This window comes from Jatropha curcas, chromosome 4, assembly GCF_041381405.1.
Source record: "Jatropha curcas cultivar XTBG-Jc1 chromosome 4, XTBG_Jcur_1.0, whole genome shotgun sequence".
Taxonomy (NCBI): Eukaryota; Viridiplantae; Streptophyta; class Magnoliopsida; order Malpighiales; family Euphorbiaceae; genus Jatropha; species Jatropha curcas.
Genome location: NC_143154.1, coordinates 31543479 through 31570937, shown reverse-complemented (window position 1 = coordinate 31570937; position 27459 = coordinate 31543479). Strand labels below are relative to the sequence as shown.

Here is a 27459-nt window from a genome sequence, read left to right as displayed (position 1 = left end):
TTAAGTGATTAAGAAATAAGAAGTTTCTGTGCCATTTTACAACGTAAAAGTCACCTTTTCTTTTCTAAAATGAGAAGAAGAATAGGTCAAATTTTGAACAGACACAGCAGGAAACTGTTAAAAAACAGTTACTGGAGACTCAATGTATACAATAGAAGTTTTATTTCTGAAAATTAGAGGATAATATTGTTTTTTCTTAATATAAATAATGGGATTTCACTTTCCAGTTTCCACAAAAACGCGGTTGCAGAAATGATTGTACATGAGGAACTGATTGAAGGCCAACCAAACCAACTTTTTTGTTTCTAAAACAGAATGAAAGAGGGCAAATAATTAATTAATCAATTAATTAATTTTAAAATTTGAAATTCTATTTGTTTTGCGTCATAATTTGGCTGTAAGATCAATTAATAACAATTTACTTGTAATTACAATATGCATGGCTTACGAAATGATATCTAGAAGCACTTAAAAAAAAGTTTATTGCGTTCGTGATGATTTAGATTAATGACGATCATGGTTCTCTTAATATTATTTTGCTAATACTAATAACAGAAAAGATGATTGGTTACCCTTTCTTTTTATTTATTGGATGAGAAATCCCTAACAACCTTTAAGCCCCACATATGCATCTTTCGTTGGCCTTGAATGAGATAAGAATAGGAAGCCATTGGTCAGTTTTTAAGTGAATATTACAGTAATCTATATAATTATGGAAAAAAATATTGTCCAGACTGGGTAGATGTCTCCACTCATGGACTAAATAAAAATACTCTCATTTCAATAAAAATTTTTAATTTTATTGGTTTGATCCATAAGTGAAGATATGGATCTGGTCTAAATAAGTTTTTGCTGTAATTATATATAAATATCTATAATTTAGGATTCACTTGCCATAATAACTTTGTTTATGTAGTAATTAAGTGGGTAAACACACGCGGAAATGAGGTTTGAATTTTCTTGGTCCACTGTTCTCTTACTCTTACTCTTGAAAGTTTGACCTTCTAGTTTCATATTTGGCATTTACCATATATTTTCTAAGTCTAAACTCCAATCATTCCAATTTCATCAAAGCAAAGTAAAAAAGGACCCTTTCAAGGGAGAATTGGTCAGCACTTATCACTTGGACCTCTACACTCTGTTTCTTTTGATTCTTAAATATGACCATAGACTAGTCTAAGCTGAAAAACTCGTTTTCTTTGGTCAATCTTCAAACTTTCTACATTCCCTTTACACATACATATATAAGCATATCTCTTCACCTTCACTTTCTAACTCAAACCCAACAAAGCTCTCATCTTTCAACGTTTCAGACAGTTTCATATTCTCCATGTTCTGGTTTTTCCACTTCTTTTGGATCCTACTTTTGCTGATAAGTGGAAAAGCTTCCTTTTTTGAACAAACCCAGTACTTTTTTCAAGTTTAAAATGTGCTGAAGTTGTTTAGTATCTGTTAATTACAGACTGACTGCAAGTTCTAGAGCTCATTAGTTGCTAATATTGTTCTTAATTAACTGGGCAAGTGGAATTAAGAAGAGATGGAGAATAGTTTGAGCTGGGAGCAAAAGACACTTATCAGTGAGCTAATCCAAGGAATGGAGTTTGCAAAACAGTTGAGGAGACATTTGAATACGTCATCAGTTGAAACTAGAGACTCTTTAGTGCAGAGGATTTTATCTTCGTATGAGAAGTCTTTGTTAATTCTTAATTGGAGTGGGTCAACTGGGCAGCCCCAAAGTGTTGGAGTCAATGTTGGGAATACTAATAATAATGTCCCAGAGTCTCCTATATCGATGAACGGAAGTCCTGGAAGTGATGATTTTGATGGGAATCAAAATGATGCCTCAAAGAAGAGGTGAGGAAGATTCAGCTTAATTATAGAACATAAAGAGTTCTCATTAATTCTCGCATTTTTATAGCTACATTGATGACTATGGTTATGGCTAACTTGGTATTATGATGCATTTGCAGAAAGAAAATGCCCAGATGGACAGATCAAGTTAAAGTCAGCTCTGATGGACTAGAAGGACCCCATGATGATGGCTATAGCTGGAGAAAATATGGGCAGAAAGATATTCTAGGAGCCAAATATCCAAGGTTAGCAAGCGCTCTTTTTTCTTTTTAGTTAATTTGGCTCAGGTTGAATTTTAATCTGGAGATCTAATAAGAAACTCTGACGTTTTTGCAGAAGCTATTACAGATGCACCTACAGAAATACGCAGAACTGCTGGGCTACAAAGCAAGTGCAGAGATCAGATGAAGATCCCACCATTTTTGAGGTCACATACCGAGGCGTACACACCTGTTCTCATGGCCAACAATCAGTTCCACCACCTGTATCACCGGAAAAACAAGAACAGAAACAAAACAATAATCAACTGCAGCATCAAGCACAAGCAACCCTTTCTAACTTTCAAAAGAGCCTGAGAGTTAAAACTGATGACTTGGACAATAAAGAGATGGAATATCCTTTCTCTTTTCCTCCTACATATGGAGGTGTAAAAAGTTCAGGCACTTATTCTCCATCGTTTATATCTCCGGCCACACCTGAACCAAACTACTATTCTGTTTCACCATTCCAAATGAACAATTTTATTGCAGTTCAAAATTTTCCCCAGACTGATTCCGATTTCACTGAGATAATTTCTGCCAATACTTCAGCCACCAATTCTCCGATTGTGAACCCAGAATTCTCACTTCAGTCACTGGAATTGGATCCAAATTTTCCATTTGACACACCAGGATTTTTCTCTGAACTTTAAGACACTGAAAATAAGAAATGACAGAGCTATCTGCTGGGTTGCACTTACCACAGTAGCCTAGCTTGTATTACACACAAGTAAGGATAGGATGCATGTAAAATGGAAATAGTTATAATAGTATTGTCAAATTTTGGAATTTTCTCACAAATAATAACAATAATTACATGATTATGTATAAAAATCTCTATTGAAATTAGATAACCCCAATACTCCATTGCAGACAATGGAAGTAAGCATTTTCAACAATTTGCACGAACAGCATAGCAAAATCTATGCATTTAATGACACAAAAGGGTGAATTAAACAGAGCAAAATAAATGAAATACATAATTCTAGGTTCAAAAAGGGCAATCCATTCAACAAATGTTGACAATGATCATATGATATCTCAAGCGGTTGGTAAAAAGCTAGAACTTGATGTATTGCCTATATACTTGTGGTTGAGCATCACTTTGATTAAACAGCAGTTCCAGGAAGAATTAACGCCACCTAAAATGCTGCACGATCTGCAATGAGAATTATCTTTTTATTTATTTTTTAGAAGAGCATAAACCGCTGAATTAGATAGAAAATGCGCTATAAGAAAGTAATGGAAAACTAATAAAGCCTGTGTAGTGTACCTAAACAGAAGACTTCTCTTCATTTTTGATTGCTGGTTTTTGAGTATCTTTTGAATTATTTCTAAGAGCTTGCCTCAGCCCCAATACGATGAATAAGTTGGTTAGAGTAAGAAGCGATTCAGCTCCCCCATGTAACCAATCCACATTAGACAAGGAAGTTCCATACTGCACTTTTGCTGTCTCAACCACATAAACATCAAGTCTCAGTATCATGTTAGGAGTTGATAGTAAAACATGATATATTCTAAATAGATCTTGCTCAAATGGAGTCTTTACCATAAATGCCAGCTGGGACTGCTCAAATTTTGCAAGAATTGAAGACCATCAGGAAGAAAGTTAGTATATTAGAACAAAGCTGCAGATAGCAAAAGGCATCCAACAAATTGCAGAGAAATGCAGTAAGTGTTATACTGATGGCCAAAACAATTATACAACATTTCAAGATTCCAACAATTCTCCGGTTTCAATCCTATTTATATTGCAGCATGCCATTTGCTCCATTTGGTTCATCAAATTTCTTCTCATGTATCATTTTTCCTGTCAATTCTTTTACATTGCAAGAAGAATTCACAAGTTTCTTTTAACCTTGAAACATTACTTAACATTTATCGTTTACTTTGAAGTTTCTAGAAAATGTTAAACTCAAATGAAATCAGCTAATTCCTAACCTTATCTAAATTGGAGATTACACATAAAATTGAGATCCAAACAAACATCTACGATCAAAATAAACGTTCAAAGAACCAAAAACAAAGAATAACTCACTAGTGGCTCCCACAAAGGCAAGCAAGAAGTAGAATCCAAAAAGAGTGAGCTTAGGGGCAGACTTAGATTTAGTAATGAAGTACAAGAAACCAATGTAAGGAAACAGAGAGAAAGCAAAGAGCTGAGAAGCAATGCTCTGAGAATCAATAGTGGGTGCCCATGGATCTACTGGAAACAACGATGCATCACACACAACAATCCCTCCTCTTTTCTTTCCATTAACAAGTCTTGCTTCTTTCCAGACACTGACTTTTTGGGGATTTTGCGAAAAAGTCGAAGTAGATGAAGAACCGGTAAAGGAAACAGGAACTAAAGAACAGGCTACTTTGCATAGAGGCCGCGAACTAGATATCATCTTTACAAGTGAAGCTTGCGGATTTCAAGTCTGGCACCAGAGAGCAGAAGAGAGCATCTACTTTTGTTGGTGGACCAACAACGAATTTGGTTATAAGGAGTAGTTTGGGCTTAGTGACGTCCATATTTGTGGTAGAATATTTTATGGGCCCTTACTATCAATGGCCCAATAAATATGGATCCGGAGTGTGTTGGCGTTAGTCAAGTTAAAATACTTATACGAGATGTATAGTTTCGAGGAAAGACTTATTTATACCTGGTGTATAAGCTTACTCATGCATTATCAAATTAATGAAAAATAGTTTTTTTTTTTATTAAATGTGGGATAAAATAGTAATAATTTTTTAAAACAACTTTTTTAATTGACTTGGGATATGGATAGTTCATACACTAAATGTAGACAAGTCTTATCTAAAGTTTATATATATTTAAACCCGGCGAAATTTCTTTTAAGTTACTTTACAATATTGCAATTTTCTCTTTTATATTATTGGATTTTTGTGTTTAGGAATTATTTTTGTTCAATAAATTTTATCTAATTAATTTCTTATTAGATGACAAGGATCTTTCTCCTTAACTAGAGGTCTTGAGTTCGAGCTATAAGTATAGAGTCTCTTTAAATACTCGGATATCTAAGATTAACCAAAAAAATTTTAAACATACCAAACACATAGTATTATTTTTTTTTTCAAATAAAATGTCTTACAATGCTATTCTCATATAGCACCATTTGATCATGACAATCCATATAACAATAGAACCATAGCGTATAGGAACCTTGATCTAATGGGAGTAGAAAGAAAATTTTCAAATTAATTAAACTCCATCATCATATGGAAATGAAGTGGAATCTAGCCACTCATCACCATTGATGAAATTTGGTACAGTAAAATCATAGGCATCATAATCATCCATTACATGGTAACCTGACCAACTCACTCTATTATCTGTTGCAGAACCGGGTCCTTTATTATTATACTCTCCATAATATAAAGAATCTGTATCTTCATCATCATCATTAGTCCATTTAATCCATCCAGCTTGATCAATAAAACCATCAATGAAGGAATCAAGAATCACTGTCCTAGAGTACACTTTCCATGGCCTTCCTAAATAACTTCTAACAGTTTTGTTGTTAAACGCAGATTTTAGATCTTCTGTCGCCACAATAGAACATTTCTGTATCGAAATTCCAGTGTCCTCGTCGGAGCTGTCTCGAGACTGGGCGGTGAGGACAGTAAATTGGCCTAGCATTGGCATTCTAGAAATAATATGACAACCTTGAAAGATTACAGCTGCATTTCCAAATATGTAATCTATAGTACCTGAAATATCACATTCTCTATAAAATTGTCGAAACGAGTGTACATATAATGTGTCTTGGTATCCATTGATTGTACACCTATATAGCGCTGATTGGTCTGCGTTTACACGAAGAGCAACTGCTTGATGCTTCTCTGGTCCGGCGGTATTTTCAATTGTTATATCCCTGGCCAGAAATCCCTCGCCAGAAACAGCTGCAATGGTCAGATTGATTGTTTAATGATGAGGCTATAATGTTTGATATAAAAGGGCTTAATAATATACTTACCAAGAGTTGCAGAACCGTAAGTAGTCCAACCATCACCTACACTTCTGCTACCAGTAATGAACGTGACTTCCCTTCCATCTCCAATCAGAACAATATTAGGCTTGTTTCTTGGGATCTCCACATTCTCCTTATACAGACCTCGTTTAACAAAGATTATTATTCTGTCATCACTTTGAACTGGAGCAAACTTTATAGCATCACTAATGGTACTGAAATTCCCATTTCCATCGGCTGCTACAATAATAACTTGACTGGGATCGTATTCATCACCATCATCACTCTGCAAAATCCGACGATCTTTCTTGGATATCCATTTTGGAAACCCTAATAGGCGTCGATTTTTACGACCCTTTTTACGACTTACTGGCTTAGGGAGCATTGAAAGAGAGTTACTGACATGCTTATAAGTACTTATCAGTGAATCCACCAAAACAGGCTTTAACGGACCTGATGCAGAATCTAGTCCTTCTAAGCAAGTGTTTTTGTTTGTTAGTGCTGCACTAAGGTATGTTCTTGCATCGGATAATTTACGATAATCACCAGCTTGAATTCCTGAAACTGATATTCTTTGTAAAGAAGATAATGTGATCTGGTGCAGTTCTTGGCAATCTTGAATTGTCCCTCTTTGCTTTTCAATAATATCATTATTTGACCCACCAATATTCAAGAATAGATTGGTTAGGTTTTCGACTTCTGATATTGCAGTTTGAAGAGTGTGCAGAAGATAAGTGATTAGGTTTGTATCAATGTTTAGAGAGATAGAGAGCTTTAACGAGTCAAAACAAGCTTCTGGGTATGGTCTGTTATTGCAAAAGTCTCTAAGTGGAGAAAAATGGGTATGTTCTAAAGATGTAAAAGAGGAAGCGCTATTGAGAGCTGATATGGAAATGAAGAAGAAGAAAAAGAAGATCGAAGAAAGTAGAAAGAGGATATTTGGTAAGGAAGCCATTAGAGTTGATCTGTGTTGCTTAATTGGGAGTTGGAAATGAATGGCTAGTTAATATGGTGCTTATATATAAGTTGGAACATATTATATATATATATATATATACACATGTTAAATTACATAGACAAATATTAAGAGAATGTTTCAAAACGCGCGTTAAAATTAATTAATTGGTTTAATTTTTGTTATGAACGGTAATGGTAGCATGTTATCTAGTTGTTAATTAATTTCACTAATTTTTTATAATAAGCATGTAGCTAGAGCAGAGGCATCAATGGCTGACTACACTCTGTCAGCTATATATTTAAGTATATAATTTGATTAAACTAGAATAAATAAATATATATAAGTATATTCACCAAAATTTCCAACAATAGTTTACCAGATTTTGCATATCTCAGTCTCCATGATTTGATGAAAAACTAAATTATTGGGTTAATGAAAAGGATTTAAATTTTAAACTATATTGTTAATTATTTTATTCTTAATTAATATACAAATGTTTGTTAATCAATTAATTAAGTAGTCGTTTTCTTTTTCCTTAAGAGTTTGGTGTAAGAAATAAGGAGAATAGTAATTAATTAATATGAATCATTCGACATGGATGGTTTTATTAAATGTTTTTAATTGCAAAAGAAGGTTCTTAGACATGATTTTTACGTCTGTATAAACGTATGTAGTAATGCGAAGCATGATCATGAACGTAATCGAAAACCAAGATTTTTTTTAAAAAATTTTTTAGTTTCTGAACAATGTTACAGGTTGTTCAGTAATTAAAAATTGTGACACGAGAAGCATCAACATTCGACTAAACTTTAATTACATAAATTGAAGTAATTACCAACCATATCTGTGATCACGTACGTACTCTTAATATATTTGTATATATTATTTGATTTTATGTATCCCTATATTCATGTATGGATTTTGACAGTAAATCATCAAAGATTATTATTTTTTTGATTTATTAGGAGGCCAATAAGCCGAAAGAAGACCGTGGATGCACAATAAAAGGCAAATTCTTTGTTTTACTCATCAAACCAGTGAAAACTCTTATAGTCGAGAGTTCTTGAACCTGCACTACAGTCCTATCGGTGCCCCTCCGGAAGCATTTAGTAGTTTTGGCATTTCATTTTGAGACTATAATATTTCGTCTAAGACCTATAGGAACCAATGAAATCATTTTTTGGCCATCTCATGCCGGAGCTTCCAGGCCGCAAAAATCTAAAAATATACTCCTTTAGTCTTAGAAACCCTGTATGAAGGCATGTTCCGAAACCGATATCGTTTGTACACCTGATGGGTAGCTCGTATAGGGTTTCCTAGGTAATAGTTTGGAGTCTCGTGGTCAGCGCAACATGCCTATCTCGCTCGCTCGATGCGTCACTAACAATTGCATTCTGCAGTTTTGGTTCAATATCTCTCTGTCTGTTGTTTGACATACCAATTTGAAGCTATAATATTTTGTCGAATACCTGTAGGAAGCATTGAAATCATTTTCGGGTCATTCTATACCAGAGCTTGCGAGCTCGAAAATCCAAAGATATACTCCTTTAGTCACAGAAGCTCTCTACGAAGGTTTGTTTCGAAGCGAATATCGTCTGTACGCCTGAGGGGCAACTCGTATAGGGTCCCGAATTTTAATATAAGAATAGTAGATATAGTCATGATGCAATAGGTTAAGTCCACTTACTTAGGTGAGAGTTTGGGTTGTCGTGGTCAACTCGGCATGCATATCTTGCTCGCTCAATGTGTCATCAAAATTGTATATGCTATATAAATTCATGCTCAAAATCGGTACCACTCCGGAAGCATTAATATCTCACTGTATGTTGTTTGGCATGTCATTTGGAGACCATAATATTTCGTCTAAGACCTATAGAAACTATTGAAATTATTTCCTAGTCATTCCATGCCGGAGCTTTCGATAGCAAAAATCCAAAGGTATACCCCTCTAGTCTATGAAGCCCTGTATAAAGGCCTGTTCCGAAGCTGATAATGTCGGTACGCTTAATGGGCAACTTGTATAGGATCTTCTAGGCGATAGTTTGGAGTTTCATGGTCAACCCGGAATGTTTATCTTGCATACTCGATGCGTTATTAAGAATTGCATATGCAATATAAATTCATGCGTAAAATCGGTGCCAATCCGAACACATTAGGCAGTTTTGGCTCAATGTCTCTCTGTCGTGTTGCTTGGAACATTATTTTGAGACCATAATATTTTATCTGTTGACCTGCACGAAGCATAAAAATCAAGCTTAAGTCATTCCATGCCGGAGCTTTTGGGCTCAAAAATCCAAAGATATAGCCTATTTGGTCTAAGAAGCTCTGTATGAAGGTCTATTCGGGAGCCGATATTTTCTGTATGTCTGACGGGCAGCTCATTTAGGATCTTTTAGACAATAGTTTGGGGTCTTGTGGTCATTCTGGCATGTCAAGCTCGTCTGCTCATATGCACACAAAAATCGGTATCACTCTGGAAGCATTCCGCAGTTTTGAACCCAATATTTCTTCCATGAATCTTAGTATGTGATTGCAACCACTGCCTTTAATTTGTCAATAAATCACTTCAACACTTACAGGGACATGCGATAAGATAGTTTCTCCCCAAACTAGACCACAAGCAAGAGTTACTACTTCCACTTTGCCATTATCTCTTTCGTTATTGCTCAAAACCTCTTTCTCTACCAGCGTTTTTCCTCTTGTATAATCCTTTGAAAAAGATTTGAAATTTCTCTTTAGACTCGTCTGGCCATGAACAAGTCTAATTTTGATGTAACGAACGAGAAAAAGAAAGAGAGAAAAAAATACCATCAAAGAATTGTTGCCAGAAGAAAAGGAGAGATGAAGAGAGGTCCAACAAGATTCATCCATGCAGGATTTGAAAGTAATCTCATCTTCCTTCAACGGCCAAGTTGCCAATATACTTGCAGTATAGATGAGATGCTTAACGCTCTTTGATCTAATACAAGTTTCAACTATGTTTTTTGCTCAGGCCACCGCTGCTTCAACAGTGTCTTTGTCCTGTTTTTGAGCATTCCAACAACTTATGTTTTAGTAAATATAAAAAAAAGTACTTAAACTAAAGATGTAAGAGTACTATTTTTTTTTTTGTCTTACCATTGTTGTTTAATTATAATTTATACATATTTTTTAACCATATAGACAGTAATTTGCCGGTAATTAAGGCTAATAGAGTAGTAGTTTTATAAATATTACCTGAGAGGTTTTGTTGGGGTCATGACCGATAAGAACTGCTTTGGATGTGTCTTCTGCAATTCAAACAAAAACCATCAAGGAATTAATAAAACAGGAACTGAGTTACAGAAGGAAAGAATTATTAAAACACAGAGAGAGACCCAAATTTCTCAATATCGCATGGACGATATAGCCTTTCTCTAACATATCCAGAACCTCCTGCATCTTTATTGCGGTATTAACATATAATATTATGTTTGTAAAAATTTCATAAATATATTAACATTTTCAAAATAATTATAATTAAATAAATAATTTTTAATAGTCATTTCATCCAAGATCAATGCTTTGTCGATTTGTGGAATGAGATTATTATTGATTAAATGTTTCAACTTAAAAGCATTGGCGTGTGTGTTTTGTCATGATAAAACGTTTCAACTAATTTTTCTGTCCAATTGTATCTATTAGCTTGCTCATTGTTATTTTTGTTTTTATGTCTTTTTCGAAGCTTTTATTCTGCAGGCAACTTTGATAAAATTAAACAGCTGGTGAACATAAATGATAGGCATCTTCTTGAACCTCACAATTTCAATTTTTCACCAAATAGTTTTAGCCATTTATGATTTATTGAAAACAAGCCATACGGATAACAATAAAAAAAAAAGCCAGTAAATGAGTAACAATTATTACAAAATTAGTATTAACTAGAGATCTCCCACTCGCCTTCCAAATTTCAAGCTCTCATCCAAAATCTTCTCTAAATCATATTTGTACACGAAGCCCATTTCTGTCAACTTTGAAGTATCCAATATGATTTCTCTCTCTGATTCTCCCATGAACCTAAAATCAAAATGGAATTCTAATAAGCAAATTTAAGAATTGCAGTGCTAAAAATAAAAAATGAAAGAAAGAATTATAATTACGCAAATAAACCAAGTTTAGGCAAAGTAATTAAGAATAATACTTACTCCTCATCTATCTTGATTTCTGGGTAATTTTCTGAGAAATAATTTGCAATTTCCCTGCTGGTTGTTTTGGTAGCTGAACAGATGAATCGACCTTCCATTGATGATTTTTCCATGCAAAAAATATGCGCTTCACAAACATCATCCACATGCAAAATAGGAATTAAACCGATTACTTGTTCCAGGAATCTTAACGCATTATAATTCTCTAAACTGCCTTTAACTTGTGAATAAATTGCTTCCACACTTCTAGGGACATGGGATAATATAGTTTCTCCCCCAACTAGACCACAAACAAGAGTTACCACTTCCATTTTACTATCATCATCTCTTTCGTTGTAGCTCAGAACCTCTTTCTCTGCCAGCGTTTTTCCTTCGACATAATCCTTTGGAAAAGTTTGAAATTTAGACTCGTCGAGCAATCAAGAAGTCTAATTATGTTATAACGAACAAGAAAAAGAAAAAAATATATATACCATTAACCATTGGCTGCCAAAAGGAAAGGAGAGATGAAGAGGGGTCCAGCAGGATTCATCCATGCAAGATCTGAATGTAATCCCATCTTCATTCAATGGCGAAGCTGCCAGAACAGATGCAGTATAGATAAGACGCTTAACGCTTTTTGATCTAATGCAAGTTTCAACTATGCTTTTATCTCCGGCCACCGCTGCTTCAACCTTGTCTTTGTTCTGTTTTTTAAATTTTAAGCATTCAAAAGACTTATACTTCAATTAACTTTTCTTGTATTTCCAAGAACTGAAAAGGCAGTGTTCTCTAGAGCTAGTTTGTTGTAAATAAATAAACAAAATTAAAAATATAAAATAATAAATAAATAATATAATCTTAAATTAATACCAAATAGATTAGTAAATTACCCCAGAGGTTTTGTTGGGGTCATGAAACAAAGGAGTAGCAACATGGAAGACGAATTGACAGCCATGAATTGCTTTCTCAAACTCAATGGGCTTGTAAAGATCAGCTTGAAATAGGAACAAGTTTGTGTTTGCTTTAGGTAAAGACTTCAGAAGACCTGTTTTGGAAGTGTCTTCTGCAATTCAAACGAAAACCATCAGAGAATTAATAGACAGATACTCAGATATAGCAGGAAAGAATTAGAGAAGAACAAAGAGAGAGACCCAAATTTCTCAAAGTTGCATGGACGATATAGCCTTTCTCTAGCAGCTTCTTAACAAGCCAGGAACCAAGATAACCGGAACCTCCTGTAACGCATACTTTGGTGTCGCGTTCCATCCCTTCTTTATCTTCTTTTTCTTCTTCTACAATCGTTTGCGATGACGAAATATGAAAATTCTATTCTATTTATCATTATTGGAACCTTTTTTTTTAAAAAAACTTGATACACAAGGGTATTTCTCCTTTGGTTTTCTCCTTTATTTTTTAATTTCAAGTCTCTCAGTTTTTTAAATTTTTATTTAGAATGGAGAGAAATTGAAAAAATAAAATTCAATGATTCTCTTTTTTACAAATTAATTAGTCATTAGAATACGGAAATAGAAATGACTTTACATTTTTTTTAACATAAATTTTGATATTACATAAGTCCAATGTTTTTGCACAGTATCCATTCAATGTTTTTGCAATTGATAAGATTGTCCAATTACGATATCCATTTCCTTATCAACAGAAAACCCGCATATCCGTCTAGTGCAAGTTTGTCCCAAATTACGACAAACAAGTTAATCTCACGAGATGGACAGATGCATAAGCAAACACAATGTGACTAGTTTTCCGTCGGCCTTTTTCCAGACCCAAACAAAGCAGTACCAATGAACTTTGTTAACCACCAGAAAAAATATTAGCATACAAAAAATAAAAAGAAAATTTAAATCTTGAACGTTTTGCAGATTCAGATAATCCTCTGCTCTCAGCTGTTATCAATTTAGCTGAAATAAGCAGAATTTTAATACAAAGAGTAGGTCTAACTCGAATCAAATGCAGCTTGCTCATGCCAAACGCCATTCAAGTTGGATTGCCAGAGTCTAACAAACCCATCCGTTCCTGTGGTTGCTAAGGTCATTCCACTCATGTCCCATTCCATCTGCCACACCTGATAATAGACAAACATCATATTCAATAAAATATGCTCTTGAAAATAAAACAAATTCAACGAACAGTATTCTAGTAGCTCTCGGCCCATCAAGGTTAAGGTCACCCTATTGCAGATTATAAGTCTCGCTTGTTCCAATTGAAAAATCGGATTTCTGAATCCAATTTATACAAAAGCCAAATGGAATATCTCCTTCTTTAGGTCAGGGTTCATTAAAACATAATAGATTTTACCATTTCCATAGAGTCAAACATTATAATTGCGTAGAGGCATTCTAAAGTTTAGCGTTAATATGATACCTCGCCTTCAAAACCAGAGAGTAGTGCAACTTTTTCCACTGGAAGTCTTCCATCCAGGTCAGGATTCAATCCAAGATGCCATATTGCAATTCCCTTGTGAGTAGCAACAGCTATTACTTCATATGGTCTACATGAAATGCAACCAATACTTATTATCATATATCACGGTGCTATCATAACTTGTACAGCACAAGTAATATCAGAGGTGCAAGGACATTGCCAGCATGAAGCAAATGGGTTAGGACTTTTTCTCATAATGAATTGTCCATGTTTTGGCACCCGTAATTCTTCTTTTACCAGCATTTGTTGAATGTAATACCTTCTCTACAATAGCAGCTAAGTGTGTTTTATTTGTAAAGCATACTGCACCACACAGTTTCATTTTCATAAACGAAACAGATAATCCATACCGGCCAATGTTGGTCGCCCATGCAACAGCAAAAACCTGATCACTTTTATCTGCAGGCAAAGCCAACTCAGCAACCGGAAGCCATCGTTGATGGGCCTCATCAAACTCCCACACCTGTGGAAATCCAGCACCCAATTAGTTCAAGCAATATTATAGATTTTCTTATTACTCAGGAAAATGGAAATTATTCAGCATAATAACAAAACAAAACTCTTTCCGTATAATGTATTTCCTTGTCTAATCTTTACATAATCATCAATGACAACTGGTGCGACAAATTGTAATTCAGACTAAAACAGTTATTTTGCATGAAAAGTTTGTTAAAATTAAATCAATCCAAGTCCTATCTGATCCTCATTAATAAAATTTGACGAAAAAGAAAAGGCCGGATTTATCTTCAAATCCATTCGTCCGTTACCTACCTTAGAGGAGTTCAATTGTGGTGTATCTGAATTGAAACCCAGAACAAAGCTTGATTCCTGGTTCTCACCCCTTTTTGGATTCCAAGAAATAGAGGCAGAAAAGCACATCGCCCTTCCAAATGTAGATACTGAATCAATAACATTCTGAAATTCAGCCTGGTCAAAAATAGAAAAGGGAGAACAATAAGAGGAAAGAAGTCTTTAACACAGGTTGGATTTAAATAAAAGAGAACATATGAGAATTAGAACCTGAAGCTGCCAATTCTTTAACTCCAAGGGATCCAAGAGCTCATAGACTTTCACATGACCATCGGAGTATGCCAAAACCTATAAACTATACAAATGATTATTCATTGAATAGAAATCCTAAACATGAAAAGTGTATAAAAAACCTGTAAAGAGCGATCCACAGGACTTCTAAAAACAATAAGCCGTATCAATAAACTGCATACTTGCAGTGACATATATATGCCCTGAAAATCTATCAATGTTTTTTATTCTATTATAATAAGCCAATTGCATCTTATATTTGAATCAGGCAAAAAACGTCAAAACGCACCATTTTCAAACTTGTACATAAAGCACCAAATTGGACATCTAACACTTTATTTGCTTTGCTTTGAAAGCTTTTGCAATGCTTCCATTGAAGAACTGAATCTGGACAATAAAAATTGATAAGGCAGTCACAAAATGACTATGCAATAAACTTTTTTTAACATCCACCGAAATAGGCATAATACTACTAAAAAGCTTCACCATTTAATGTCATTATGTCAATACAAGCGCATAATAAACCAACTAAATACCTTCTACGACCTCTTCCCACAAAAACAAACTTCCATCACCACAAATGCAGGCCACTGCATCACCATGTTCAGGTGGAACCCAAACAACCTTCACAATGCCAGCCTCATGAACCTAAACCAAGCTCATATTAATCAAAAACACGACAATCAACACTTTCATCAACGAAATTTGCACAAATTTACAAATCTAAACGATTTGTAGCTGGGATGTTGCTAGCGGAGGCCTTATGAAGGACCAGTTAAGAGAATCAAGAGCTCACTAACCCTAATTTTGGAGGTGCACGTGAAGGAGGAAGAACCGGGATCACGAGAATCAAAGATAGAGAGGCTCCCATCAACGGAGCCAGTGGCCAACCTCTGCCCACAGTAGTTCCAGGCTGAGCATGTCGTGCCATTATCTAGCGTAGCCACTGATTTTTCCATCTCCGTACACTCCGGAGCTTGAAGCACGCTCTCTGGTTCTAAAACCTCTCGCTCTGTCTATAGGGTTTTCTCAGGCCCATTAAAATTTTATGGGCTGTATTTATGGTCCAGTCCATGAATATGGACAAAAATTTGATGCGTGGCCCAAAAAAAGATCGCTTCAGGTTCACCTTTGGGTTCTTTAATTTTGCTCCAAAGCACTTTTCCTTCCTTCCCTTTGCTTATTTTGGAATATCCCTCGCACAAATTTCTTACTACGACCGGTATATAGATAGTCCTAATAATATTTTATTTATTTTTTATTCCTCCGTTGCCATTGATCATTTAAAAATTTTTTCGAAATTGAAATCCATCCATAATTAAGTAAAATTTGCCTTTCGTATAAATTTCTTATCTACACCCGGTATATAGATGATCCTAATAACACTCTATTTATTTTTTATTCCTACATTGCCATTGATCATTTAAAATTTTGTTCCGAAATTGACATCAATCCATAATTAAGCTTACTCTTCTCCTGTTACTCATTTATTTTCTCCCATTTCTAATTTAATTCGGATTTCTCTTCCATGGTTGACCAATTATAATTTTCAATTTTGATTAGAATTTAAATATATAACATTAATTCGTTAACAATAATTTTATAATTCAAAATTTTTGATAATTAAAGTTTGGAATATATAATATAATGCTTGTTTGATGAATATTTTCAAGTTTAGGAAATATAAATTTTATAAGAATGTGAAGATTAATTATTCTATTCCATAGAATAGTGATTTTTCTTTTCCTGTTTTACTTATAGCACCAAATTAGTCCTTAAACAATTCCTTTTTTTTTTTATTCTTTGTGAATAAAATTATTCATTAATATGTTATTCCTACAATATGTAATTAATTATTTCTAGATAATCAAAAATATTAAGAATTATTCTTATTTTATTCCTTAATAATTTATTTTCAGGTTGAGACAATCCCTAACGGATAGAAAAGTAAAAAAAAAAAAAAAAATACAACTTGCATGCAAAAACAAACATAACCCACTACTTTTTGTGGTTCTTCCATACGTTTACTGCATCAGCTAAGGACTTTGTAGAAGACCCATCTTGGCTCAAAACCTTTATAGCACCATTTTGAAGTTCTTTCATTTTGTTCCTAAGCACTTTCCCTTCTTCCCCTTCAATAATAGCCTTTGCATATTTCGCAATATCTTCACTACCCACTAACCCATTTTCATTCAATTTCACTCTTAAAGCAACCTTCAAATCCTCAGCTAACAACACTGCGTTCATTTTCTGTTCTGCATAGAGTGGCCATGCAATTAAAGGCACACCATGAACAATGCTTTCCAATGTTGAGTTCCACCCACAATGGGTCAAGAACCCACCGGTTGAGCCATGGCTCAAGATTTGAACTTGTGGAGCCCAAGAAGAAACCACTAGACCCACATTTTTGGTCCTATCCAAGAACCCTTCTGGTAGAAAATCAGAAGGGTAGTTACTGTTAGTGTTAGTTAAGCCGAAGTAGGTTGCATTGACAGCTTTATCATGTGCGCACCTAACAACCCAAAGAAATCTTTTTCCACTCATTTCCAAGCCCAAGGCTAGTTCATTCAACTGGTCATGAGAAAGGGTCCCGCCACTTCCAAATGAAACGAACAACACTGATTCCTTTGGTTGCTGATTTAACCACTTCAAGCACGGATCAGATTCATCAACAACCTCTGAACCGGTCCGAATGAGCGGTCCAACCGGATAAATTGGAAACCCATGGTGGTTATCCTCCATTAAAGCCTTAAAAGCACCTTTTTCTAGATCTATGAAACTGTTAACTAAAACACCAGCAACCAATAATGGATACTGTTTGCTAATATGAAGAATCCTTTTGTATGCATCATCATTTCTGTCCTGAAGCATGTCAACCAGATCTTTCCCTTGAACCGGCACACATCCAGGAATTTTGAACGGCTCAAGTGAATCCCTATACTCACAAGAGTACATTTGATCAAGCTTAGGCAAATGCAGCGTAAGAGATAAAGCCATGGCAGTTGTAGGGAAGAAAACAAAAGGCAAAACGTCGAACTCTTTAGCGATTAATTCAATAGCATCCGTACCAAAAAGATCAACTACTAGGGCTACAACCCGAGTTGACTCAGTTAAAGTCTTAAAAGACCGACGAAGATGAGAAAGAGATCGAGATAAGCTTAATAAGATTCGATTCTCGATCTTAGCTTCAACAGGAAGGTCATCAAAGCTCACTGGAGGAAGAAAAATGGAGGATATGGCGTTGGGTAAGCGTTGAAGGAGTTGCCTCTGCGATTTCATAGGCGAACCATCATTAGGTATAATGAAGGTGACTGAAAAGTTGTGTTGGTCAATGAGTTTTTTGGCTAACACGACGACTGGGATGAGATGACCCATCCCTGGAGTTGGCACAATGGCTACGTGGGGTGGAGCTTCTTGGGTAGTATCCATGGTGGTCACTGTGTATTGGTCTGTGAAATATTGAACAATTATAGGGTATAGGAACAGGAATAGGACCTAACTCCACATAACTAATTCAAGACATATATAAAACGTGTATTGTCTATGATTTGCCAACAATGAATAATAAATGAATTTTCACACGCTGGAATCAAATGTAGTTGTAACAAACAAGTCCTAAAATTTCGAATAAAATATTCATTAAGCCCTGTTTTATAAATCAGGTTAAGACCGACGAATTACATTCCGGCCCACACGAGACATACTTCTAGAAGTGTGGCCGTTGAGCCCAAATACTCTCCCTTCTTTACAGCTTGTGAAGCCCAAACAAGCTATTTCTGGGCTTCCGTTTCGTTAATCCATTATTATTTACCTTTCTCCCTTTTTATTTTTACAAATAAGTTATTTGTGATCACTCTGCTCTTACTTCAATTTTAGAAGAATTCTTCATTTTTTTATATATCCATTTCCATTGACAGTGAAATTCCTTAAATTATTTATTATTTAAGGACTTCATTTGAAATCAGAAAATAAATAAAAATTCCTGTATCATATTATTTCCTTCTCTTTCTTTCAAATAATACAACTTATAAAATCTGCGATCGAATGTTAATTAGTGGCTGCAGGACCACAATTTTTGAACAACAGTGAGAAGGTAGAGTTAGAGTATTACACTAATAATTTCTTCCTAGACTAACGATAATGATTGATTGCTAAAACTGAAGATTTCAGTTATTTATAGACTTTAAATTAATTATGGACATACCAACCGTTTGATTATAGATAAATTCAGAGTATAATATATATATGTATCTTAGTTATATGTTGAAATTTATAAACTTCAAAATATTTTTTTTTAGTATATGTTAAACAAGTTCGGTGTTCAAAAATGGCGGCAAACAATATATTCACCTCCACCAATTTCATTATTATTTAAATTGATCATAAAATGTTGGTCAAAGTTCAAACACTAATTAATTTAGCATACCAAAAAAAAAAAAGAAAATTAATATAAAACATCCTATTATTTAAACGTAAAAAAACACAAAATTTAGAAAAAAAAAAAAAAAAGGAAGTCCTATTATACAAAAACTATTTTCATATGATTATTTATGGATTTCTAAGCACACGAAATACCGATCATTGAAGTAGGCGCTGCCGCGAAACTTCCGGAGTTACTTCTCCTAACCAACGAGTTAATCTCCGGTGAAAACCCACCAACGTCAATCTCCGGTACTTCAGGTATAGTGGAAAGAGCGCCGGACTTATCATAAACGACGTAGTATTCATCGCCAGGTCGATCTTTGAAACGAAACAAGCCAGTAGGATTTTGTTTAGACTTAAACATGGACTTGAGGAACTTTTGGAGTGAACGGGAAATCTTGGAGGGTTTCTTGGATACAGAAGGAGGAGGAGGAGGAGGAGGAGGAGGAGCTACACCGGCTGCCACCATGGCAACTCTTCGGTCCGGTAAATGAGGCATAGATAAACTTCTAGAATGAATAGCTGAGTAAAGCTGACGCTCAAAAGATTTGAGTTCAAAAGAGTCGTAAAGAGAGCTCCCACAGTCCCAAACAAGAGACTTGTTATTGGATTTTTGGGTTTTTAATGGTTCTTGAAATTTTTCCATAAGTAGATGGAAACGAGAAAAAGAAGGGATCTATTAGTAGCAGAGAAGATTTGGTTTGGTTTTGTAGAGGAGATTCTAAAAATGGGTTAGGTGTGGGATGAAATGCGTTATTTATGACAAAAAGGAAAGAAGAGGGAAGCGTTGCAGAGTTCACGGCAATGCCATATGAGCCATTGAATTCTCCATTTCCATGTGAGTGAGGTTAGAGCTTTCATATCTTATATCTCTGCATTTATTGTGATATAGTCTGTATCATCTTTCCCTTTCTGTATACAAAATTACTATATGAAACGTCATCATATGGATTTTTTATTTTTATTTTTTTGTCCTTTAAAGAAAATGAAATTGGATTTGAAGTTATGTGCATTAAAAGAAGACAACTAATGCAGTTTCATAGTCAATAGATGATAATAAAAAAACACTTTAAATATTGATTTTTTAATATTAATTATTTTTTAATAATTAGATATTATTCAATCAATTTTGAGAACGACCTCTCTTATAATTTTAACTTTTCTATTACAAATTATTTTGATATATGACTTTATATACACATATTTATATATACTCAAATTTTTTAATTTGTAAACATGGTAAAATCACTTATTTAATTTTATTTAAATAAAATTAAACTTTTTATAATAAATGAATATAATGAGGAAACACTCTCAAACTTTAGCTAAGAAACATAAATACTTCTCGTTCAGACCAACTCAATTGATAAGTTTTATTAGTTTTTAATATTAATAAAAGAAAAACGATGAACAAAACCGTGTAAAGTTGATGATTTTCTGTTTCCATGATCATAGGAAAAAAATAAAATTACTTAAAAAGAATCATGACGTGACTTTAATCCTATCCTGATTAAACGAAAATGTTAAATGTTAACCATACACGTGGCTCCCATTACTGAGTACTTGCGACTAAAATCAATTAAAGACTCAAGATTTAGGTTGAAGAGATTGTAATTAAAATAAGTAATTCCGATAGGCAATAATGGTCTACGTGTGTCTCAATTATTAATTCACCAGAATAATATTACGTGTCCACAACGCATATTAATATAAAAGCCATATTGGTTAGGATTTGTAACCAATTATAAATCTCTCTCTCTCTAGCTAAATAATAATAATAATAATAATAATAATAATAAAATTATTATCATATTTATATATAGTCCTTGTTTTACATTTTTTTTTTAATTGCAAATCTATTTTTTAAAATATATATATAATTTTAATTTAGTTTAGGAAAACAGAATACTTTACAAATATAATAATATAGTTATGGTCATGTATTTTGGTCCAGTCGGTGACCCTTGAATTTAAGTAAATTGTGTGCTTGAAGTCAATAATGAAAGGGATAAAACGTTCGCACTTAATGTTATATATTCGAATATCTAAACTCAAATATAGATATTTGAGATGAGCGAATTATTTTTATAAAATTAAAATTTAATTTGTTGAAAAAAACTCATAATAAAATATAATTTTAAATTTTAAGATGAGATTAATCTCATACGAAAGAATAAAAAAATTATAAAAGATTCATATTTTTTTTATAATTATTTGTTAGCAATTAAAACATTAATACATAGCAATTTTTATTGAGTAGCGTGACTTGCATGGACATGTTTTTATAATTCATTTATTAAAATATATTGTTTTGTTGCCTGATTCTACTTGTGTTGCCTGGTGCCCATAAGCGAAAATATTCGCAAACATCCCATGCTCGTCTTCTTACTTAATAAATTTGAGTTATTTCTATTCCGATTAATTTTGTTGATAAATAATTTTTTTAATCTTTTTAAAGCACCTATATATAATTTTTTTTTTTTTTGAAAAAAATTAACAGCAGATATAATCAATTCTTGCATAAAAAACAAATAGGACGAAAATGTTTTGGGATTTTTCTTTTAATCGCTAAACTATTGGTCAAACTTTGATTACCTGATATCAGTGTCAATTGTCAAAGTAGTTTTTTTCTAGTGATGACGTTGAAATTAGCATACCGGCCAACAAAGGCATTGAATTAATAGCAAGCACTTGCAAATGATGATTAGTCCAGATAATTAAGCTGATGACTAATAAAAAAAAAAAAAAAGGTTTAATTTTTGAGCCCTATTTCTATTTGTTGTAGTCTAGTTAATTATTATATATCAAATAAATTATATATACAAGGGAAACTAGTTTTTGAAATTTTGCATAATTGATAATTTTGTAATGAAATTCTAACTAATCTCTATAAAATCAAGATTAACGAACATTAATATATGTTGTGGAGACGATGGGTCGTTCCATGAATTTTTCTTTCTTTTGCCGCATTTTGTTAAAGGGTTGAAGGGAAAGGTGCATCAAGCTATTTGCAAGAGCCAATTTGCAAATGCAAATCAAGTGAGATCTTATCGATGTAAAAAGTTGATAATATATTTTGACTCGTTCAACTTCTTAATAAATAAAAATATATATATACACACATACCAAGAAACTAGCACAAAAACACACAAGAGTAATGGGCCTCAATAATTACAGATAGGACTTTGGTTCACCTAATACATATATGATTATAGAAAAGAAAAATTTTACTGACTATCCAACAGTAATTGGAAAGTGCCAAAATTCTCCTTCAAGTCCCTTCAAGTTGACCTCACCAACCCACCTCATAATTTGCCAAACATTGTAGAAGGGCTTCACTTTTCACCAAACCACAACTAAAGCCACAAATTCCATGATGGACATCCCAGAATTAACCTAATTGCTTTTACATATAGGACCACAATACAGATAGAAATCAGAGCAATTAGTCTTTCCATTTAACAGTAACACAGACGGTTCAGGTTTCACCTGATGAATATTAACCGTAAATTTTTAACTGCCAAAATGTCTCTTTAGCAATAATAACCTCAATTTACTATTGCACATTTATGTCATGGAATAAACTGTACAAAGACTCTGATTCATTTTTCTCTTGCAATGTCATGTATATCATCACATTTCTCTTATTGACAACAAGAGGTATGCTATGCTTTCTTTATGTTTAAGGGCCTAATCACCCATTGCACAGCCAAAAATGGCCAGGTGATTTATGTGCACTCTTTAATCGACCACATCACTACTAAAGAGCTTGAACTTTTTGGCATCGAGGACCATTTTTCTTATAGAAGAGAATGCACCCACGATTCCTGCTCCAGAAAAGACAATTATAATAGAGATATTGATCCAGTAGGTAAGGGTAGATTTTTGAGGCTTGTGGGTCATGTTGTATAGAAGCATTGGGAGGACAAAATCTAGAGGGATGAAACCTAAAGCTCCTACAATACCATTTATATCTCCAAAGAATGGAAGCATGGCTGCCATAAATCCACAAAATATCACATAAATAGATCGAAGAATTAGCCTCGGAATTAGGTTCCTTTTGGAGAACATTCCTTGATTCACATCAGCTGAATTCTTTTCCATTATCTCATAAGCTACTTGAGAATACACCTGTATTTTGAAACCAGTGAAAATATTATTAAGGCCATTTTTGGTTCTCTACAGGTTAATCGAAGATGACTCTTTTAAGTTTATTACCAGGCCAATAGCAAAAAGCTGAAGCAAGACAAAAACAACACTGAGGCCGAGAACCCATGTTGGAGCTAAGGAAGGTCCCTCATCTGGCATTAGGCTTTTGAGGATATTAGAATTAGATTTGTTTCCGAACACCCAATATCCAGAAACTGCAGCTGAGTAGAATGTGACCAGAATAACACTATAACACATAATAAGGCCTTTTACCATCTTCCCTGTAGCAGGGGGAGCCAAAGTTGCCTGTATTGATGGGAACAGAAGAGTTAATGGTCATGTCAGACCTCATTCAGCAGTTAAGATTGTGCAACTTCAATTCAGTTGGAACCATTAAAAAAAGACACATCCTTCCATAGTATATATATGGAAATAAGAGCTAGAACGATTAAATAGATTTAAGAATCCGTAGCAAATGTGATGATTTATTAAGGAGATGAAGTTACCTGTATTTCAGGCAGTATTCCATTCCCAAATATAGCAGCTATTATGGAGATGGAAGCGAAGGCATTGAAGACTCTAGCAGACTCGAACGATTCTAGTGAATATTCCCTTGGAGGGGCATTTTTTGAGAGACCTGCATGATAAATGTAATTCACCTTAAATAGAAGAAAATTCTGCATGAAAAAAAAAGTCTTCTAGTTCATTGAAGATGAAAAGTAACCACAAATAATAATCTTTAAATAGATGATCCAACGAAAAATGGAGTTCAGCTACTTTTGGCTAATAGCAGGCTAGTAATCAATTTGACCAACAGTTGAGGGCCAGAGAACAGTGTACTAGTCAATCTCAGTATCAGAAATTTAATTAAGTATGCTGGCCCATTTTTGGCTCCAAATGTGTCATTTCAGATGTGAGCATGTAGCAAGGTGGTCAGAGCATGGGATGCGAGAGGGAAGGATGGTCCAGGATTTCATTATTAAGGTATTCTTATTTATCTTACTGTCAAAGAGCAGAGAAGGATGTGTTTTTAACATAGGTTTTAGGAACAATACAGAATGGTCAGGAGGACAACATCACCACCACAAGAGGAGAGATACGTGTAATAGAAGAAACTGTCAGTATAATTGGTTGTGTAATGATGGGCTTGCTTAGAAGGACTCATTTTATTCACTTCTATAAACACTTTTGATTCTATGGGGAGTAACTATCCTCTATCACATAATTCAACCCCATCCTTATTGGCAATTCACTTTTCAGTCCCCAATAATGGGAAACAGAACTCTTCACGAGGTAGGAAGTTTCCTACAGAAGGACAACCTTTTAGTCTCCATGCAAATGATATTTAAGCAACAGATATAAATGAGGATTGAAGGGATGTGGTACCTGCATGAATACAAGCACCAACTACAAGGAAAGTGTAGCCCAAACTGAGAAATAGTGAAGCCATGTTGAGGTGTCTTAGTGAGTGGAAGGTTGGAAGCTGAGAGAGAACTATCATTACTGCTGTCACCATTGCTATGAACTCGTACAATTTCAGGGATCCATTCGGAGAAATATCCGAGTACATGATCTTAGAAACCCAAACAGTGGATATCAGAAACAGAGTCATTCATTAGGCTAATAAGAGAATGAAAAATCCGGTATTTTTTGTCCCATGTAAATTAATAGAAAGGAATGAGCCCTTGTATCAAGAAGTCTTCAAAAATCTTGCGACTAAGAGATAATAATCATTTTCCATATCAAAATTTTGCCCTCAATGGAGGTTCTGTCTAGTGTTGTTCCCCAATATGGTATTTTTTTTTCCATATCCTTTCCCTTGCTGGTTTCACATCAATTTGCATCACAACATTTTTTTCTCATATTGAACAATGGATGTTCTTTTCATTTGTCTTTGCGTAATGGGAAGGTTAACATATTCAGACAAAAGATAACTACAGGTCTTGAAAAACACCAAATTAAAGTAATCAATATAAATGGGATGGCCCGCAACGCACAGAAAGAAGCGTAACTGGTTTGCAAACTAAATCTCCTTTTCCAAAGAAATAAATAGAGCTTGGCAAAAGTTAAAAGTTGGATTGTATTTTTAGAAAATACCTGAAGGCATTCCCCTCCAAGCAATATTGCTCCTGTACTTATTCCAGTATTGATGGCTGCCTGAATGAATATGACAAAATAAAACATCCATCCAGTACCTGCAGTAAGGAAAGAATAGGCAACTCTCCATCAATGGAAGGCCCGCTCAGTAAAAAATCTAGTCAACAAGTCTTTAATACAGACTGAAATTCATAATATGTTAAGCAATATAGTAGATTCTTTTTAGCAAAGAAGATAAGCATCAAGATAGAAAGATAACAAATATGTGGCAGCAAAAAATGAGCTGACAACTTGAAAGAAAGAATTTTTGCTAAGGTAAGGAAAGATTCAAGTGGCACACCAATGAGCTGACTGCTGACCTACTATAGCCTAAAATAATCTTGAAAAGAAATGAGTCATTGAGTTTAATCAAAATAGATACTGCAACTTCTCAAATTGTGTATGTAGTGAGGAAACCAACTATTATTAATTACTCAGAATCTGATAAATTAATGTGAGATTTAAATATATGTGTTTATATATCCATCTTCTACTTCTCCAAACACAATGATTCTTCTAAGTTCTAAATAAATAATTACCACGACACATCTCATATCACAAAAATCCAGATGTTTAAGCCACAATCTGCCATACTATATATTGGGCAAGTTCTAACACCAAATGGTCTGAACGTCCATCACAAGTAGTAAAAGAAAATGGCAAAACCAATTGATTACTATTCCTTAAATTAAAGATCAACACCTTGTGACCTTTTTTAGCTACTTACTAAGAATCACGTTTTCTTCCATTAACACTTTATTTGGATAAAGGAAAAAAAAAAAGGAAAATAAGGAGGAATTTTCTTTTTACTTTCTTTCTCTATAAGAATATAATCAAGTAAATTGAAGAAAAAAAAAAATTTTCCCTGCTCCCTCATCTTCTTTCTTTTTTTTGCCATACAAAGAAACTTTCCCACCTTATTTATTTTCTGAAAGGTTCTTGTTTGTTACTACGACTTCTTTCTCTGTCGCCTGCTAATACTACCACTACACCCAAAATTAAGTTATGTTAATGACTGGGTGCAACCCAACCCAAAATTAATTAGTGATTAAATGTACACAACCAAAGTCTCCCTAAAATCAATGCTCAAAAACCACGTGGACGGTAGTATCCGCTCAAGTTTCACGAATCCCGAGAATACCTCTCTCTTGAAGGATCCGAATTTTGGGCTTATCACTTACCAGAGAAAGAAACTGCCAACCCAGTACTTTACAGTTACAGAGTATCGGCAAACATGAAACAATCAAGGAAGAAACCAAATTCCAATATCCCTCGATATTTTTTTTTCTTTTAACAAACAAACAATAAATAAATTGTTAATTACCTAAAACATCCGCCGCAAGTTCGCGGAACCGTATATGACGGCGACCGGCTTTCTCACAGTGATCGAGCACCTTGGACATGAGATAGTAAGAGTAGAAGGTCACCACTCCCATTACCGTCAAGCATAGGAACCCTAAGCCCCACCCTAGCCCCCTGAATGCGTATGGCAACGTCAGTACTGTAGGTCCTACTATCGCCGTCGTCAAGTGGAACCCCGCGTGCCACCACTGCCCTTTTTTGGTTAAGAATTAATCATTACTAAATTAATGGCGGAATGCTAACATGCGCTTTCCAATTTTTTTTTTTAAACTAAAAGGAAAACAACTAACGTTTTTTTTTATTATTATTTTATTTATTTTTTTTTTGTACCTTTTGATTCGAGGACGAAGACTGCACCGGCATCGGCTTCACGGCTGGACCCAGAGAAAGGGTCGGGTTGCGGAGGATAAGCCATTCGAAATGGAAGCTGATCAGAGTGCACAATTAAAAGAGAAGCTAATCGGTTACTAGAGCCTAGAAGGAAAGTTGGTGATAGATAGTTATGTGAATGAAAACTAAAGTGCAACCATAGTTGCCGCCCTGGGATGCTGTGATGACAGTTATGTGAATGCGAGAATTATATATATATATATATTAATTTCCTTGTATGCAAAAAAATTATCTGCACCTTGCCAATTTTTTGTTGATTGATGACGATGAGATGACGGACAGGATTGAGTAAACGAAATAGTTTGCCGTTTAACGTCTTATTCCGTGAA

General features: G+C 34.3%; 8 protein-coding genes and 1 long non-coding RNA gene across 10 annotated transcripts; 1 reads left to right on the top strand and 8 right to left on the bottom strand.

The window, feature by feature from the left end:
- The first annotated feature begins 1268 nt into the window (after positions 1-1268).
- Positions 1269-2897, top strand: LOC105645691 (putative WRKY transcription factor 53). Its single transcript, XM_012231358.4, has 3 exons — positions 1269-1854; positions 1971-2096; positions 2188-2897. Exons 1-3 carry the CDS (start codon positions 1538-1540, stop codon positions 2759-2761), a joined length of 1017 nt encoding a protein of 338 aa, XP_012086748.1. The 5' UTR covers positions 1269-1537; the 3' UTR covers positions 2762-2897.
- On the bottom strand, positions 2857-4580 carry LOC105645692 (1-acyl-sn-glycerol-3-phosphate acyltransferase). Its single transcript, XM_012231359.4, has 4 exons — positions 4147-4580; positions 3658-3675; positions 3382-3557; positions 2857-3267 (listed from the first exon to the last, which is right to left on the bottom strand). Exons 1-3 carry the CDS (start codon positions 4499-4501, stop codon positions 3382-3384), a joined length of 549 nt encoding a protein of 182 aa, XP_012086749.1. The 5' UTR covers positions 4502-4580; the 3' UTR covers positions 2857-3267.
- A 736-nt stretch (positions 4581-5316) lies between these two features.
- Positions 5317-7040, bottom strand: LOC105646031 (putative pectinesterase/pectinesterase inhibitor 12). Its single transcript, XM_012231803.3, has 2 exons — positions 6092-7040; positions 5317-6017 (listed from the first exon to the last, which is right to left on the bottom strand). The coding sequence occupies exons 1-2, from the start codon at positions 7038-7040 to the stop codon at positions 5317-5319; spliced, it is 1650 nt and encodes a 549-aa protein (XP_012087193.1).
- A 2530-nt stretch (positions 7041-9570) lies between these two features.
- Positions 9571-10437, bottom strand: LOC110010725 (uncharacterized). The gene is made up of 2 exons (XR_005178156.2): positions 10260-10437; positions 9571-10064 (listed from the first exon to the last, which is right to left on the bottom strand). It is a non-coding gene; the product is annotated as an uncharacterized LOC110010725 (long non-coding RNA).
- A 393-nt stretch (positions 10438-10830) lies between these two features.
- Positions 10831-12688, bottom strand: LOC105645693 (NADPH HC-toxin reductase 1). The gene is made up of 5 exons (XM_012231360.4): positions 12340-12688; positions 12079-12251; positions 11680-11892; positions 11207-11589; positions 10831-11078 (listed from the first exon to the last, which is right to left on the bottom strand). The coding sequence occupies exons 1-5, from the start codon at positions 12452-12454 to the stop codon at positions 10943-10945; spliced, it is 1020 nt and encodes a 339-aa protein (XP_012086750.1). The 5' UTR covers positions 12455-12688; the 3' UTR covers positions 10831-10942.
- A 238-nt stretch (positions 12689-12926) lies between these two features.
- On the bottom strand, positions 12927-15660 carry SEH1H (Transducin/WD40 repeat-like superfamily protein). Its single transcript, XM_012231362.4, has 8 exons — positions 15472-15660; positions 15208-15319; positions 14961-15058; positions 14651-14728; positions 14402-14557; positions 13981-14093; positions 13571-13697; positions 12927-13271 (listed from the first exon to the last, which is right to left on the bottom strand). Exons 1-8 carry the CDS (start codon positions 15628-15630, stop codon positions 13143-13145), a joined length of 972 nt encoding a protein of 323 aa, XP_012086752.1. The 5' UTR covers positions 15631-15660; the 3' UTR covers positions 12927-13142.
- An 885-nt stretch (positions 15661-16545) lies between these two features.
- LOC105645694 (hydroquinone glucosyltransferase) lies at positions 16546-18234 on the bottom strand. Its single transcript, XM_012231361.4, has one exon. The coding sequence runs from the start codon at positions 18098-18100 to the stop codon at positions 16670-16672; it is 1431 nt and encodes a 476-aa protein (XP_012086751.1). The 5' UTR covers positions 18101-18234; the 3' UTR covers positions 16546-16669.
- Positions 18235-19110: 876 nt separating this feature from the next.
- LOC105645696 (uncharacterized) lies at positions 19111-20005 on the bottom strand. The gene has a single exon (XM_012231363.4). The coding sequence runs from the start codon at positions 19737-19739 to the stop codon at positions 19230-19232; it is 510 nt and encodes a 169-aa protein (XP_012086753.1). The 5' UTR covers positions 19740-20005; the 3' UTR covers positions 19111-19229.
- A 2162-nt stretch (positions 20006-22167) lies between these two features.
- Positions 22168-27311, bottom strand: LOC105645698 (Transmembrane amino acid transporter family protein). Of its 2 annotated transcripts, none has more exons than XM_012231364.4 (7): positions 27071-27311; positions 26703-26933; positions 25340-25437; positions 24629-24815; positions 23749-23879; positions 23312-23548; positions 22168-23224 (listed from the first exon to the last, which is right to left on the bottom strand). In XM_012231364.4, exons 1-7 carry the CDS (start codon positions 27153-27155, stop codon positions 22835-22837), a joined length of 1359 nt encoding a protein of 452 aa, XP_012086754.1. In that variant the 5' UTR covers positions 27156-27311; the 3' UTR covers positions 22168-22834. The 2 variants fall into 2 exon arrangements, with proteins under 2 accessions (XP_012086754.1, XP_020539512.1); XM_020683853.3 differs by having other exon boundaries at positions 26703-26928; positions 27071-27308.
- Positions 27312-27459: the final 148 nt, after the last annotated feature.

What these genes read in the sequence shown, in the direction of transcription:
- LOC105645691 (XM_012231358.4), top strand. Translation starts at nt 1,538, where the DNA reads ATGGAGAATAGTTTGAGCTGGGAGCAAAAGACACTTATCAGTGAGCTA. An exon ending in AATGATGCCTCAAAGAAGAG is followed by an intron (nt 1,855 to 1,970) that starts GTGAGGAAGATT and finishes ATGCATTTGCAG; the next exon opens with AAAGAAAATGCCCAGATGGA. An exon ending in CTAGGAGCCAAATATCCAAG is followed by an intron (nt 2,097 to 2,187) that starts GTTAGCAAGCGC and finishes ACGTTTTTGCAG; the next exon opens with AAGCTATTACAGATGCACCT.
- LOC105645692 (XM_012231359.4), bottom strand. Translation starts at nt 4,501, where the DNA reads ATGATATCTAGTTCGCGGCCTCTATGCAAAGTAGCCTGTTCTTTAGTT.
- LOC105646031 (XM_012231803.3), bottom strand. Translation starts at nt 7,040, where the DNA reads ATGGCTTCCTTACCAAATATCCTCTTTCTACTTTCTTCGATCTTCTTT. An exon ending in TTACGGTTCTGCAACTCTTG is followed by an intron (nt 6,018 to 6,091) that starts GTAAGTATATTA and finishes TGACCATTGCAG; the next exon opens with CTGTTTCTGGCGAGGGATTT.
- LOC105645693 (XM_012231360.4), bottom strand. Translation starts at nt 12,454, where the DNA reads ATGGAACGCGACACCAAAGTATGCGTTACAGGAGGTTCCGGTTATCTT. An exon ending in TGCAACTTTGAGAAATTTGG is followed by an intron (nt 12,252 to 12,339) that starts GTCTCTCTCTTT and finishes TTTGAATTGCAG; the next exon opens with AAGACACTTCCAAAACAGGT. An exon ending in GAAATCAAGATAGATGAGGA is followed by an intron (nt 11,079 to 11,206) that starts GTAAGTATTATT and finishes TTTTGATTTTAG; the next exon opens with GTTCATGGGAGAATCAGAGA.
- SEH1H (XM_012231362.4), bottom strand. Translation starts at nt 15,630, where the DNA reads ATGGAAAAATCAGTGGCTACGCTAGATAATGGCACGACATGCTCAGCC. An exon ending in GTGGGAAGAGGTCGTAGAAG is followed by an intron (nt 15,059 to 15,207) that starts GTATTTAGTTGG and finishes TTTATTGTCCAG; the next exon opens with ATTCAGTTCTTCAATGGAAG. An exon ending in CACAATTGAACTCCTCTAAG is followed by an intron (nt 14,094 to 14,401) that starts GTAGGTAACGGA and finishes GGATTTCCACAG; the next exon opens with GTGTGGGAGTTTGATGAGGC.
- LOC105645694 (XM_012231361.4), bottom strand. Translation starts at nt 18,100, where the DNA reads ATGGATACTACCCAAGAAGCTCCACCCCACGTAGCCATTGTGCCAACT.
- LOC105645696 (XM_012231363.4), bottom strand. Translation starts at nt 19,739, where the DNA reads ATGGAAAAATTTCAAGAACCATTAAAAACCCAAAAATCCAATAACAAG.
- LOC105645698 (XM_012231364.4), bottom strand. Translation starts at nt 27,155, where the DNA reads ATGGCTTATCCTCCGCAACCCGACCCTTTCTCTGGGTCCAGCCGTGAA. An exon ending in ACTTGCGGCGGATGTTTTAG is followed by an intron (nt 25,438 to 26,702) that starts GTAATTAACAAT and finishes TCCTTACTGCAG; the next exon opens with GTACTGGATGGATGTTTTAT. An exon ending in TGGTGCTTGTATTCATGCAG is followed by an intron (nt 23,880 to 24,628) that starts GTACCACATCCC and finishes TTTATCATGCAG; the next exon opens with GTCTCTCAAAAAATGCCCCT.